This window comes from Aspergillus campestris, assembly GCF_002847485.1.
Source record: "Aspergillus campestris IBT 28561 chromosome Unknown P168scaffold_1, whole genome shotgun sequence".
Lineage (NCBI taxonomy): Eukaryota > Fungi > Ascomycota > Eurotiomycetes > Eurotiales > Aspergillaceae > Aspergillus > Aspergillus campestris.
The window spans coordinates 3,873,201-3,885,932 of record NW_020194336.1 but is presented as its reverse complement, the minus strand read 5'-3'; the positions used below and the strand labels follow the sequence as shown (position 1 = coordinate 3,885,932).

At 54.1% G+C, this 12,732-nt stretch overlaps 5 protein-coding genes across 5 annotated transcripts; 2 read left to right on the top strand and 3 right to left on the bottom strand.

Annotated features, from left to right (window-relative positions):
- Positions 1–2,116: 2,116 nt before the first annotated feature.
- Positions 2,117–3,662, top strand: P168DRAFT_29972 (uncharacterized protein). Its single transcript, XM_024838361.1, has 3 exons — positions 2,117–2,653; positions 2,761–3,482; positions 3,564–3,662. The coding sequence occupies exons 1-2, from the start codon at positions 2,248–2,250 to the stop codon at positions 3,360–3,362; spliced, it is 1,008 nt and encodes a 335-aa protein (XP_024697653.1). The 5' UTR covers positions 2,117–2,247; the 3' UTR covers positions 3,363–3,482; positions 3,564–3,662.
- A 545-nt stretch (positions 3,663–4,207) lies between these two features.
- On the bottom strand, positions 4,208–6,175 carry P168DRAFT_247603 (acyl-CoA dehydrogenase). Its single transcript, XM_024834087.1, has 2 exons — positions 5,949–6,175; positions 4,208–5,823 (listed from the first exon to the last, which is right to left on the bottom strand). Exons 1-2 carry the CDS (start codon positions 6,050–6,052, stop codon positions 4,608–4,610), a joined length of 1,320 nt encoding a protein of 439 aa, XP_024697652.1. The 5' UTR covers positions 6,053–6,175; the 3' UTR covers positions 4,208–4,607.
- A 149-nt stretch (positions 6,176–6,324) lies between these two features.
- Positions 6,325–7,604, bottom strand: P168DRAFT_287127 (Ser/Thr protein phosphatase superfamily). The gene has a single exon (XM_024836508.1). The coding sequence runs from the start codon at positions 7,262–7,264 to the stop codon at positions 6,452–6,454; it is 813 nt and encodes a 270-aa protein (XP_024697651.1). The 5' UTR covers positions 7,265–7,604; the 3' UTR covers positions 6,325–6,451.
- Positions 7,605–7,846: 242 nt separating this feature from the next.
- P168DRAFT_308745 (beta-lactamase/transpeptidase-like protein) lies at positions 7,847–9,870 on the bottom strand (the record flags this gene model as incomplete). The annotated part of the gene is made up of 2 exons (XM_024839233.1): positions 7,847–9,465; positions 9,831–9,870. 2 exons carry the CDS (start codon positions 9,868–9,870, stop codon positions 7,853–7,855), a joined length of 1,653 nt encoding a protein of 550 aa, XP_024697650.1. The 3' UTR covers positions 7,847–7,852.
- Positions 9,871–10,562: 692 nt separating this feature from the next.
- Positions 10,563–12,727, top strand: P168DRAFT_287126 (senescence-associated domain-containing protein). The gene is made up of 2 exons (XM_024836507.1): positions 10,563–11,508; positions 11,572–12,727. The coding sequence occupies exons 1-2, from the start codon at positions 10,875–10,877 to the stop codon at positions 12,471–12,473; spliced, it is 1,536 nt and encodes a 511-aa protein (XP_024697649.1). The 5' UTR covers positions 10,563–10,874; the 3' UTR covers positions 12,474–12,727.
- The last annotated feature ends 5 nt before the right edge of the window (positions 12,728–12,732 follow it).

Here is a 12,732-nt window from a genome sequence, read left to right as displayed (position 1 = left end):
CAGCGGAAACTTCATCCATAAGCTGAACACACGAACTGGTAGGCTGTGAGCTGATCTCCACTTCAGCGGTTCGGTGCCTTATTCGGCACTTGAATTTACGGGACTCCATCCATACAGACAGGAAAAGGGAAAGCGGAATGGCTTCGTGTCTCCGTCTTGAACCATTCCTGGAACCAATGCTCACTCAATCGTTGAAAGGTGTACGTCATGCATCGGCTAACAGTCCGTTGTTTACGTACGCCCAAATCCCTCCCACTTATTCGCTCTGACGCTTCGATTTTGTTATGTATTCGTTCCTACCTTTTCGTTTCTGTTCCCCTTCCAGCCATTTCCTCCGGCCCATTCCGCCAGTCATGATATGTTTTCCACAGGGGCGAAATACAGATATAATCAGGGAAAGGGGAAAAGGAAAGTGAAAGGGTAAAATAAAAAAACAAAAAAGAAAACAGGTGGTATAGATCACTGGGTCAACCAAAATTCCACGACCAAAAGAACCAACTGGATCGGGACAAACTCCTTTGGACCCACCGGCCTCTCCCGCTTATTGTGGTTTGGTCGATAACCGAAGAGGCTTTCCATAGTGAGTGGAGTCGATCTACCATCCTCCCCTCGTGGCGATTACCGGATACCACCCATGGTTTCCATGTGTTGACGACTTACCTCCTTCCAGACTGGAACGCAAAATAGCCTCCAAGAAAACTTACTGCGATGGACTTTTCTCGGAGCACGGTCGGATATTGCCAGCTCTCCCTAGTAAAGATCTCCATGGGCTTAGCTCATAGAGGTTAAGAGCTTGGAACTGTATGATTTGCCCAATCCTCAAGACCGGAGAGGCACTTGTCCAATGTCCCTCTAGCGGCCGCCAAGAGCGGTCGATCTCTGGATCACTGATTCCAAATCAGACCCTGGATCGATCGCTAAGGAGAGGGAAGAAGCCTCGTGGCAGGCTTATGGACGAGATTCCCACTCCGTTCACACTAGTGGGACGCACTCGAGGCATGCTAGAACTCGTATCCTTAGCCTCCTTTTCGGCTGACCCGTGTTTTCAATTAGACCGTGATTCCACCTGCTGCGCTTCTACTTCCTTTTCTTGGTCAAAGAAAAGAGAATGGGCAGGACAGGCAAGAAAAAGTAAACCAGTTTCGGACAATTTCAATCAGATTCATAATCCCTAAAGAGGGCGACTGACTCCACGGACCTGAATTGCGGATAATAGATCTAGTGTGTTTACATGCCTATAACAACAACAACTACAACAACAACAACCAACAAAACTGATCGATTTACTCGACCCAATCTCAGAATATTTTTGTTCAAACTTACTTTCAGGGGATCTCAACTGACACTACCATGTGGCCTGGAGTTAGGATGGATCCACCGGATGGCTTCCATTTTTTATATCCCTCAACAGAAGCTTGCCGGGTCCTACCTGGTCGTACCCTGGTCCGTGGGAACCGGACGACGAGGCGCCCCCCACAAAAATAGAAAAAACGAAAAGACGAGGAACGATGAGTGACAGGGCGACCAGGCTCCACGATAGTGCATCTACTCTGCCGCAGTGCCCACATGATCGAGTTTCCATACCCCGGCACTGCCGCCATAGGACATCGGTTTGTTGGGCCCTCTCCCCTCCCCCACTCCGTCGCGAATTACCGCGCCTCTGTAGGCTGGGAGGATTGAACGATGTGCATGGCGTAGAGAGACCCATATTAATGGGGCCTTGGGGAAAAGGCGCTACGCCCGAAAGTGACCATAAGCCCATCAAGTTACGTGCCCACCACCCCCTTCCAACAGGGTCTCTTTCCTGCCGGCTGTGCCCATTGGCGTTTCGGTTTAACCTTGAAAGCCATCGTTATCTACAAGGATATGGTGACAGCTGGTGGTTACTCCGCCCGGGACTCGACGCTGTAACTCGGTACCGATCTGGAGACCGACTGATTTTTTGGAGCTTTGCATGTCTACTCCGTAATCCCGACCAAAGCTGAGCTCTGCTGTGGTACCTTTCTGCCCCCCATCCCCTCCCTGGCGGAGTCTAGCAAAAAAAAAATTGGCGTTTCTTGATCTCGCTTGGACGCTACTTCTCCGCTGGGCCTCGTCACTCCACATCCATCGCTTCACTAGGGGGGGGCTTTGCTCAAACCGTTCGTTCATGCTCAGGGCAAGAAGTTCTGCCTTAGTGCGACCCACGCACATGGAACGCCCGTAGTCACATATTGAAAAGCAACTCATTCGCGACACACTTTTGGGATGCATCGCATTTTACCCATGTCTATGCTTGTTACCTCCTCAAGGCCACTCTTTTGCCCCCAAATTTCATCCTGCGGCTTCATTCCCTTTGATGCCACGATGAGTCCCAGATCAGACACCACGCCGCCCAAAAAAAGGGAATCCCGTGCAGGGACCCGCAAAGTGACATCGTTGTCGGCCGAGCAATTGGAGAGAAAACGAGCCAACGACCGGGAGGCTCAGAGGACCATCCGTCAGCGGACGAAAGAGCATATCGAGGACCTAGAACACCAGGTCAGGGAGCTTCGGATCAAGGGAGAACAATTTGACGACATGGTACGAAGGAATGCTCTGCTGGAGACGGAAAATCGATCCTTACGACACCAACTGGCGATGACAAACAGCGGACCAGGCTATCCAAACATGGGTGAGTCCGCTGACGCGGTTTTGGGGCACTGCCTTGTTGCACACAAGGCTGTCCTGCCACACCAGTTAAAATTGACAAATGACTAACTTTTTTGTTCCATGGAGTAGCCGAAGGGTCGTACGCTGGTCCTTCTGGGTCGATGATTCCGTCATCTCAATTCCCCGAGGCTCTCGGGGTGAACCCCGTCTCTAGAGCACCGTCAGTTTCCTCCACCCCCGGCCGGGTCTCAACCGCTCCTGACTGGCAATGTTGTAGTTCGACACGGTCTCCGTCCGCCTGCGGATCCTCAGAGACGGACTACTCGCATCGCGTGGAGCCGTATGCCTTCGAGGGTGCGTTGCAACCGCCGAGTGCCATGTCCGTCGCAGCACCGCCGCACGTCGGGTTCAACGTGTCCGGCAGCAGTCAGCCCCCGGCCCCTGCGTTCCAGGGCTATCCCCCGATCTATCAACCAGGCAGCGCGAGTCACGGCCACAGCGAGGATCCATCGATGTCTTACATGCACCCCCAGCAGCCGATACCAGTCCAGTCTGCTCCTCCGGACCGGGACGGCGGAGGCTACCCTGTTCTGCCGACAGCGCAGCCCTACCAGCACCCCGTGCAGCCACACCAACATCATCCTCACCAAAACATTCACCACCACCCGCATCATCATCCCCATAATCCCCCGAGACCCGACTACAGCTACGACTGGACTCACCACCCCTGACTGTCGTATGGGGTGGTCGAGGCGGTCGGCTGACGCCCGGCCACACAGCAACCAGTAGACTGAACGAGCCTCCAAAGGTGCTTCCAACCGGTCTGACCACGCGACCGAGTGATCGACGCAGTTAGTATGCCTTTTCCGAACCTTCCAAAGGATAGCCCCTATCCTAAAAGATATTCCCTAACTGTTCCCTGCTACATCTAGGATCGAAAGAGAAAAGCAAGCCAGAACGGCAATCGACCGATCGATCTCGAGCAGCCTCTCAAACGCAGCTCAAATTAACGTCTTCAAGAAAGACACCGAGTCTGACGAGCCGAACGGATACACATACATACACCTAGAGGCCCAGTATTACGACCATTACTACTACTATTACTACTACTACTAATTAATCGGCATGACTGCCACATTGTGTACGCTTAACTTTTGGATGGATGGATGGATGGATGTTGTTTATTTACCCGCCTACTGGAGCATTGTCGGTGCGCAGCGGAGAGACAAAAAGAAAGACATAATATTTACTTACCTACTATACTGGTATTGATTAATCGATAATGATAATTCTAATAGAAGGGTTGCGAGAGGATCTATTGATGTGTGGTGTGTGGTATTACACTGGATGTTATATACGCATGCATGTTGAGGGATATACATAGACTTTTTGCGATTTATTACACAGTATTCAATCAATATAGATATAGTATCTACTATGTGGGTGGATAATAAGGCGCAAAAAATTGACTCGAGTCCTGGAGTCTAATATTGTTAATCTATTTATGTGTGGTTCAATATGAATTCTACCATAGAATGCGGAAATGCCTAAAGATACCTCATATATATATATAACCAAAGATCTGATTCAATCATTCCAAGTCTATAGACTAAAACGCTCGACTATCATACATACGTACATAAACACAAAAGGAAAAATAAGAAAAGAAAAGAAAAGAGCTCTTAATCATGAAAGAAACCCCAGCCCGTATTTCCCCGCACATATTGTATATCGCATATAGTGCCCAGTTCATGACATTGAAGGTCAAAGCGTGGATCCACTGCAATAGTTGAACGACTCTGTCTGGTGGAATGGAATTCCATATGTACGGTGATGTAACGGTGTGACGGCAGCTGGGGAATTAGGATAATGAGATAGATTCATTTATCCATCGCTTAATGGAATGCTCAGTTATGTTATATTCTTTGAATATTTTTTTTTCTTGATTATTTATTTCAGTTTGGTTTATTCTCCTTTTACTGAGTGTACTGCTTCTGCAGAAGCTTGGCGATGGTCTGCAGCTGGATGTTGCTGGTACCCTCGTAGATGGCGCCGATCTTGCTGTCGCGGAACATCTTCTCGGCGATGCCCTCGCGGACGAAGCCCATGCCGCCCATCCACTCGACGGCAGAGCCGGCGACACGGCCGGCGACCTGGGAAGCGTACAGCTTGGCCATGGCGGCGTCGGCGACGAAGTCCTGGCCGGCCTCCTTCTTGCGGGCGGCGTTGTAGACGAGGGCGCGGGCGGCGGCGATCTCGGTGTAGCCCTGGGCGATCTGGTGCTGCATGCCCTGGAACTCACCGACGAGGGTGCCGAACTGGCGGCGGTCGTTCCAGACGTAGCGGGCGGCGTTCTCCCAGGCGCCCAGCGCCAGACCGGTCATCTGGGCGGCGATACCGATGCGGCCCTCGTTCAGGATGCTGATGGCGTACTTGTAGCCCTGGCCCTCCTGGCCGAGCAGGTTGCTCTTGGGGATGACGACGTCGTCGAAGTTGAGCACGCAGGTGCTGCTGGCACGGATGCCCAGCTTCTTCTCCTTCTTGGCGATGGAGAAGCCCGGGGTGTCCTTCTCGACGATGAAGGCCGAGATGCCCTTGTAGCCCTTGCTGGGGTCGAGGTTGGCGAAGACGATGAAGAAGCCGGCCTCCATGGAGTTGGTGATCCACATCTTGGATCCGTTCAGCTTGTAGCCGTCGGCCGTCTTCTCGGCCTTGGTCTGCAGCGCGAAGGCGTCGGTGCCGGAGGCGGGCTCCGACAGACAGAAGGAGCCGACGGTGCCCGTCGCCAGCTTGGGCAGCCACGTGCGGTGCGCCTGCGCGTCGCCGTACTTCATGATGGACGTGTTGACCAGCGTGTTGTGCACGTCGACCATCACGCTGACGCTGGGATCGACCCGCGCCAGCTCCTCGATCGCCACGATCGCCGAGGTGAAGTTCATGCCGGCACCGCCGAACTCCTCGGGAATCTCGATACTCATCAGGCCCTGCTCGAAGAGTTGCTCGACGATGGCGGGGTCCATGGCCTCGGCCTCATCCATATCCCGGACCTTGGGGCCGATCTGCTCGGAGGCAAACTTGGACACGGAGTCGGACATGAGAGACTCGGTCTCGGAGAGCAGGGTGATCGGAGTCGGCGTCAGGTGGGACAGGTCGACCTCCCGCCGGCGGGAAGTGGTCGAGAAGGCATGGGTGCTGTTCGGTCAAGACTATTAGCCCACGACCTCCGAAAGTAACAAAACCATCAAGGTCGATCCGGACCTGGTCCGACAGACATCGGAATGCCGAACCATCAACTCCGAACACCGAATTTCACATACCTCTGGGCAAGTCGGTACGGCATCGGCTGTCTCGCAGCCGAGCGGAGAGAGGTCGAGGTGGCAGTGCGGGACAAAGGCCGCAGGGCACGGGTAATGGAGGCCATGGCGATGAAGAGGAGTGGTGTAGTAAAACCTGACTGGTCGAAGCGGAATAAAGAGGGAGAAAATCACTGATCCTGGGGAAAAGAGGGGGGGAGAAAGAGGAGAAAAAGAGGAGAAGGAGAGGAAAGAAGGAGGAGGTTGTTCGGGGACTGACAATCACAAGGGTGGCAAGCAGAAAGGGACCTCGGCGTCGGTTGAACGCGGATATGTCCCCGACTCCCGCCCGTCCCCTCCTCCGTTTCCCTTCCACTCTTCCACTACCCGACTCACAACGAGAACTTTGAGATAGGTTGATTCTATTCGTCTGCATATCTAACACTCATGGGGTTATCACGGAAGGACTTTGAAAATAAAAAGAACAAAAAGCTTGACACCGAAAACGCCCCGTTCCCTTTTCTCCCTTAGACTCGAATCGCCTTTTTCGCATCAAACCCTGCAGACTGCGCAAAATAATACCCCCGTTGATTCGTGACCACCCGTTTCCCCGTCCGACTCTCAGTAAAATCGCAGTTGAAGTGGGTGTGCCCAAACGCCCACAGTCGCACTTGAGGCTTCTCCCAACACGGTTCTCCCCGGAGGTCGGTCGCAAACGCAGACGTGATGGGACTGTTGGCGTGTTGCGGGTCGACGGCCTCCGCAGCGATCGTCGGACTCTGATGGGTGAAGACCACGATCTTGCGGTGAGGATCTTCCTGCGCGATACGAGAGACCTGGTCGTTGAGCCAGGCGCGATCGACCTCGTGGGCCGCGCAGTGGTCGTCGACCGTCCAGTCCTGGATGTCGTAGAAATCGTTCAGTCCGAAACTGACCTGCTCCTCCTGGGTGGGACAGATGCGCGAGAACAGCGTGCAGCCGAGGACGGTGAGCTCCTGGGAAATATCATAGCGGGTGCGGTCGAGGAAGACGAATTGGCCGAGTTTCGACGGTCCGGAGGAGGCCTGCGCGCGGCGGTGGTGGACGGAATCCGAGAACTTCTGTAGCTTCTCCCGGACCGCCGGCCAGCTGGAGTAGTAGGGTTCGTGGTTCCCGAGAAGCAAGAAGACGATCTGGAACTTGGGCAGCTGGGCCTCTAGGAAGGCGAAAAACCCGTCGTCCCGGACGTTGCCAATGTCTCCCAGTAGTGCCAGGTAGGGCGCCTGCGCCACTACGTCGAAGAGGTTGTACCCCGTGGGGTTCTCCAGGTGCAAATCCGAGAGGATCTGGAAGGAAGCCATCGGCCACGAGGGGAGAGGGGCCTTCTCCGACTGTGACTGCTAATTGATTGGTTGAATTGTGGGCGCAAATCAGTTATCGACCCAGCGAACTAAAGTAAAACAAAAATATTCACCCCGGGCTGATATCAGTTCAGGGATCTAGTTGAGGATGATAGCTCAGACACGGTGAGGGCGAATGAAACGCAGAGGGAATGAGCCACCAGATCGGATCCCTCCGCGAAATCCACACTCGGACCTGCCTAGAAGGGTCTGGAAATAGGCCGAAATCCGTCGTCCTATTCAACGGAGGCCCAATATTTCTATCTTGGGGAGAAAATCACCCCAATGGATCTCAAACGCGTGGAATTGTTGGGACTGCGTCTGTATGGGTCCCTGCAAATCATTCGGTGGCCAGGCAATTAAGGCAGATTAAGGCGGATTCAGGCGCCGATCTCCGGATCTCCGGGTTGCTGCCTGGGTGCCTTGGACCCTGCCTATGACGAGGATGACTCAGCCATTATACACACAAACGCTCCGAACCCGAATCTGGTATACGCCGAACCTGCATAAGCCCCGAATTGGCAGCTCTCTAATTCGGCTAGACAAGGACTAAGATCTAGTAAAGACAACCTTCCGAGCCAACCAGCAACTGACGGACATTCCGACTACGTTTCCCTGTGCCCCGCGCTGGAACGCCAGGGTCCAGTTACCCGGAGCGGGGGCATCTAAACCCCGCGGATAGGCGAGAAGCCACAGGTCCTCCCCGAGATACCGCATGGGGTAGGCCGGTCCCTGTCCCAAAAACCCATCGAACGAGCCATAGAGCATGCCACCTGTTCCAGTGCAGTGGAAAGTGGACTCTATCTCGCCACATGAGTAGTGGCCGGTGTATTCCTCTCCCTTGGGTGGCTCCTGGGGTGCAGCGACACGTCTCAGGGAGATAACCCGGTTATCACTGATACGGCGAAGCTCGATCGAGTGATCGCCGAGGGTTGCACGCAGCGTCTCGGATCGAGCGGTCTGGGTATCGACAAGAGCGAGCGTCTCGCGGGAAATTGCGTAGGAGATGGTGATCCGGTTCTGTCCGCCCTGGGTCAACTCGAGTGCCATCTGAGCATCGGGGTCGAAAAACGTCCCAGCTAAGCTCGGAGAGAGGTTGATCGGGGTGGTAGCCGGATTAAGTGTCTTTGGAAGATGGAGCACTTCCTTCACGACGTATGTCGCCACCTCCTTGGCATCCACTTCACTGTTGAGCATGACCACAACGGACAGCCGTTCGGATGGCACTTGAAGTCGATGAAGACGGTACCCTCGGAGAGCGCCACCGTGTCCGATGGTTTTAAAGCTTCCAATTCTCCCATGTCCCAACCCGTAGCCGTAACTTGCTGGATTCCCATCCGCAAAACACGGTGGCTTGGCGATTTCCCGGTATATGCTTTGTGGATCCGCCCAGCTCTGGTCCAGATAACGCTCATACTCGATCATATCCGCGAGAGTGGCCACCACCCCGGCGTCTCCAGACCATTGCATGCGGTTAATCGCGCGGACGAATCCCAAAGACTCGGAACCTTCATATCCCTCACAAGGGGAGGGAAGCTTCGACGTGTCTGCACCTAGACGTGCGGTCGCCATCTGGGCCGGCGTGAACAGCCGTTCGCGGAGTAGCTCGTCGAGCGGCTTTCCCGAGACATCCTCCAGCACCCGAGCCAGCACATGAAAGTTCAGGTTCGAGTACGAGTATTGCGACCCGGGCGGGAAATGCAGCGATGTCGTCCGCGCGATCACCTGGTCCGCGTGCTTCGGAATAACGAATTCACCTTCCGGAGTGGTGCCCCAAAACATCGTCATCGCCCAGTAGTCGCGGATTCCGGACTGCATGTGACACAGGTGCTCGAGGCGGAGGCCGGTGCTTTCGGTGATTTCCGTCCGTAGAATCCGTCGGAAACTGGCCGAGAGCTGCTCGTGCGTAGGGCCCCGCGCGGCCATCTCGGGCGTCGGGTTGCGCTCGAGGTCTTTCAGCACGATGCAGACCATCTGCTTGGTGATGGAGCAGATGGGCATTAGTGTCGAGGGCGTCATGGGGATGCGCTCCTCCAGATTTGCGTAGCCCCAGGCATGCTGAGCGACTAGTTCCCCGTCTTTCAACACGGCGATGGATCCGCCGGGGCCTCGATAGATGGACGGTGCGATTTCGAGAATGCGTAGAACTGATTGTCTATCCACTGCTATTATTAGAGGTACAATCTACTTTTTCGGCTGGAATCCACCAAACTTACTGGTTACTTATTATCAATAACGTGAGTCTTTTCGTCTCGTTGTTTAGTCTTTGTTCTACTGAGAAATACGTCTTGCCGTCAATCGGGTGAGTAATGATAAACAAACCGAACAGACAGACTGTTTTGGTTATCTAGCAGAAGAGAGAAGTGACGAAACGGACAAACCGGGTTGACTCTCCTCTCCTTTAGTAATAACCTCTAACGAGGCCCTAGAGGCTCATATATTCCTATCGCTCCTACTCCGCCCGACAGCTCTTGTCCCCGCACTAGAGTTACATTCGATGGGTTATTAATCTAGATAGACGATCTACTATCGCATGCTGCTAAATCGCTAGTCATGAGTGGTGCCATCTTAGGGTATTTTAGCATCGACGATCATGCGGTATGGCGTTTAGAAACTGATATACTACTCTAATAGCTGGGAAGTGAATCTGGCTCCACCTTCGGGCTCAAGTACTTAGTCAAGGTACCTAATACTCCGTACTATGAGGATGAACTGGCTGTGTTCTATCGCCACAATGTGCAGTGTAATAGTTCTCTATGGTCTATTTGTAGTATCTAAATAGCTACTAGCACGCCATTCACTCGTATCTGCGAGTTGTCCATAAGAGGCTTTTCCAACCGTGTACTCCGTACATATCATTGGAAGTATCGCGGTCATTTATAGAACGGTAGCCTGAGGTATACATAATTAGGGCTGCATTGGGTTGACCTGATTGGCTGAAATAGACCGACTGCCGTGATGTATAGCGCCGGGTTTCACGCTCAGACTGTCTGGCGGCAACGAGAGCAGAGAGATAAGTTGAACTATTAATAGCTAAAATACTACATTCCTTGTCGGTCCACGTTCCAAGAACTAACTGCGACATTCCAGATCAAGAATCCAGGCTGGACCAACCACTGACACTCGCCACATACCTCATACCTCATCTGTGGCGGTGCATTTCCAGCGGAGGGAGTGGCGCAGGCAACCGCCAAGACCCGGCCTTGGTGATGCCTTGAGTCTCCCCGTAATCCATATTAAATCCATTAATCGCCGACGGGTCTTCCTCCCTTCTTCATCTCTCCTCGGTCTTGGTTTTGGGTCTATCTCGTCTGTCTACTTTGGTTTCACGGCTGTATATCATCTCTGCGCTGGTTCGCAGTGTCTCTACCCCCACAGCTTTCTATCACCCTATTACAGCGGCTACCTTGTCGTGTATACTTCCTCCTTCCTCCCCCCCGCGGTTATCAGTCAACGCCCGCCCCGCTCTAGCGCTACACTTCATTTGAGTCGCCTCACCCCTGAATTGCTTCAACCTTGCCATTTATAACGCCCTCATATCTCTCCATTTTCTCATATTACTGAAGCAACCATGTCTTCGACCATGCATGACCCCAGACTTCTCTACAGCATCAACAATATCCTCGCGTTCCATCTCCAGAATGGCGAAGAAACAGAGCTCACGCCCTCGGGGCCTCAGACACTTTCGCTCTTGATGGTCCCAACAAGTACACCACAGCCTTCGAATTCCAATGCGATGGATGGCACATCCCCCGAAGAGGACTTCTATCTGCACCTGCACCTCCCCCCGGAGCTCGACCTCGCGCTTCCGGCCACCACTCAGATCTTCCACCAACCTCCCAATAGCTATCTGATCCCCCGCTGGGATCTGGGGCCCGATGCAGGCGCTTTTATCCGGATTCAGTTTCCGGGAGTCGGGTCGGGGCCTGGAAAGGTGGCGCAGGAAGACGTGGACACCTTCGAGACGATTCTGGCTCAGTGCACGGCCTTTCTGGAGCGTGCGCCTCCTCCTAAGAAGGAGAATTATGTTGCGTACAATCCGGCCACTTATGGCCCGGGCGAAGGCTACGTCGGACCCGCAGCGACTGATTCTAAGAATCCGCAGGGGCGCATCGTCCTCATCGACGAGGAGAATGGCAGTACGGTGGGGGAAATGGAAGGCTATGACGTAGTTGAGAAACCGGGAGTGCAACCAGGGTCCAAGAGTGAGAATTGACCCCATTCCATCGGATTAGGGATTATTTTGGCTGACAACAGGCTCTTTCCAGGACCCGTGGAGATCCAACTCCCCGCTGAAGGTGAAGGCAACCAGATCAGCGTCAGCAATGCCTCCGAAGAGTACCTGCAGATGGCGCGACTTCCCGCCTACAAGTCATCCACCCTCGTCCAGACCTCCGCCACCGCGTCCCGTCTGATCGTGACCGGGTCAACGTACCTATCCAACGCCCTGACCGCCGGCGCAGACACCTTCGCCAAGAAGACCAAGCCCAGTCCGAAGCCCATGACCTTCTCCGAGAACGCCCACACCCGCATCCGCAAAGTGGGCACCATGTCCACCAGCGCAGCCGACCTCTCCGCCAAAACAGTCGGGCAAGTAGGCAAATACGCGCAGAACTTCGGCGCCTCGCTCGCCCGCCGCAGCAAAGACAACGGGAAGCAAAAGGGCGTGGACAAGTACAGCAACGAGTACAAACCCGGCGTGCTCAACAAATCCATGATCGCCTTCTCGACACTAGCCGACGGCGTCGAGCAGAGCGCCCGCAACGTGCTCACCTCGAGCTCCGTCGCCGCCAGCAACATGATCGGCCACCGCTGGGGCGCCGAGGCCGGCACCGTCGCGACCGAGTTGACCGGCGGCGTCAAGAACGTCGGCCTCGTCTACATCGACGCCTCGGGCGTCAGCCGCCGCGCGCTCCTCAAGTCCGTCGCCAAGGGCATGGTCGTCGGCCGCATGAGGGACGGCAAGCAGGTAGTTGTCGGCACGGGTGACGGCGGAGCCGTCCCTCCCGACGTCTCCTCTTCCTCCCCCTACCCTGGACATTCTTCCACACTGGACGCCCGCGATCCCGTCCACAGACGCCCTTCGCCCGGCCCAACTCCCCCGCCTGCTTACGGCGCCTCGGGAACCATGTCTATGGGTGGGGCTCCCATGTCTGGGGGGAAGCACTGACCTTTTTCTTTCTTTCTTTCTATTTTTTTTTTATATCTTTTTTAAGTCGGTATCTGACATTACATACGTTGGATTTGGGGTTTACCTTGGCTAAAGACAATGTTTAACATACGAGTAATATATGAATGACCATATGATACTGGGTTGGTAGTTAGTTGGAAGTTGTGGTCCAGGCGGCTGTACATGGCAATATACTTGGAAGATGATTGATTAGGTACTTTAGATATCTAGATACTACACCAAGAAGACTCAAGTTGAC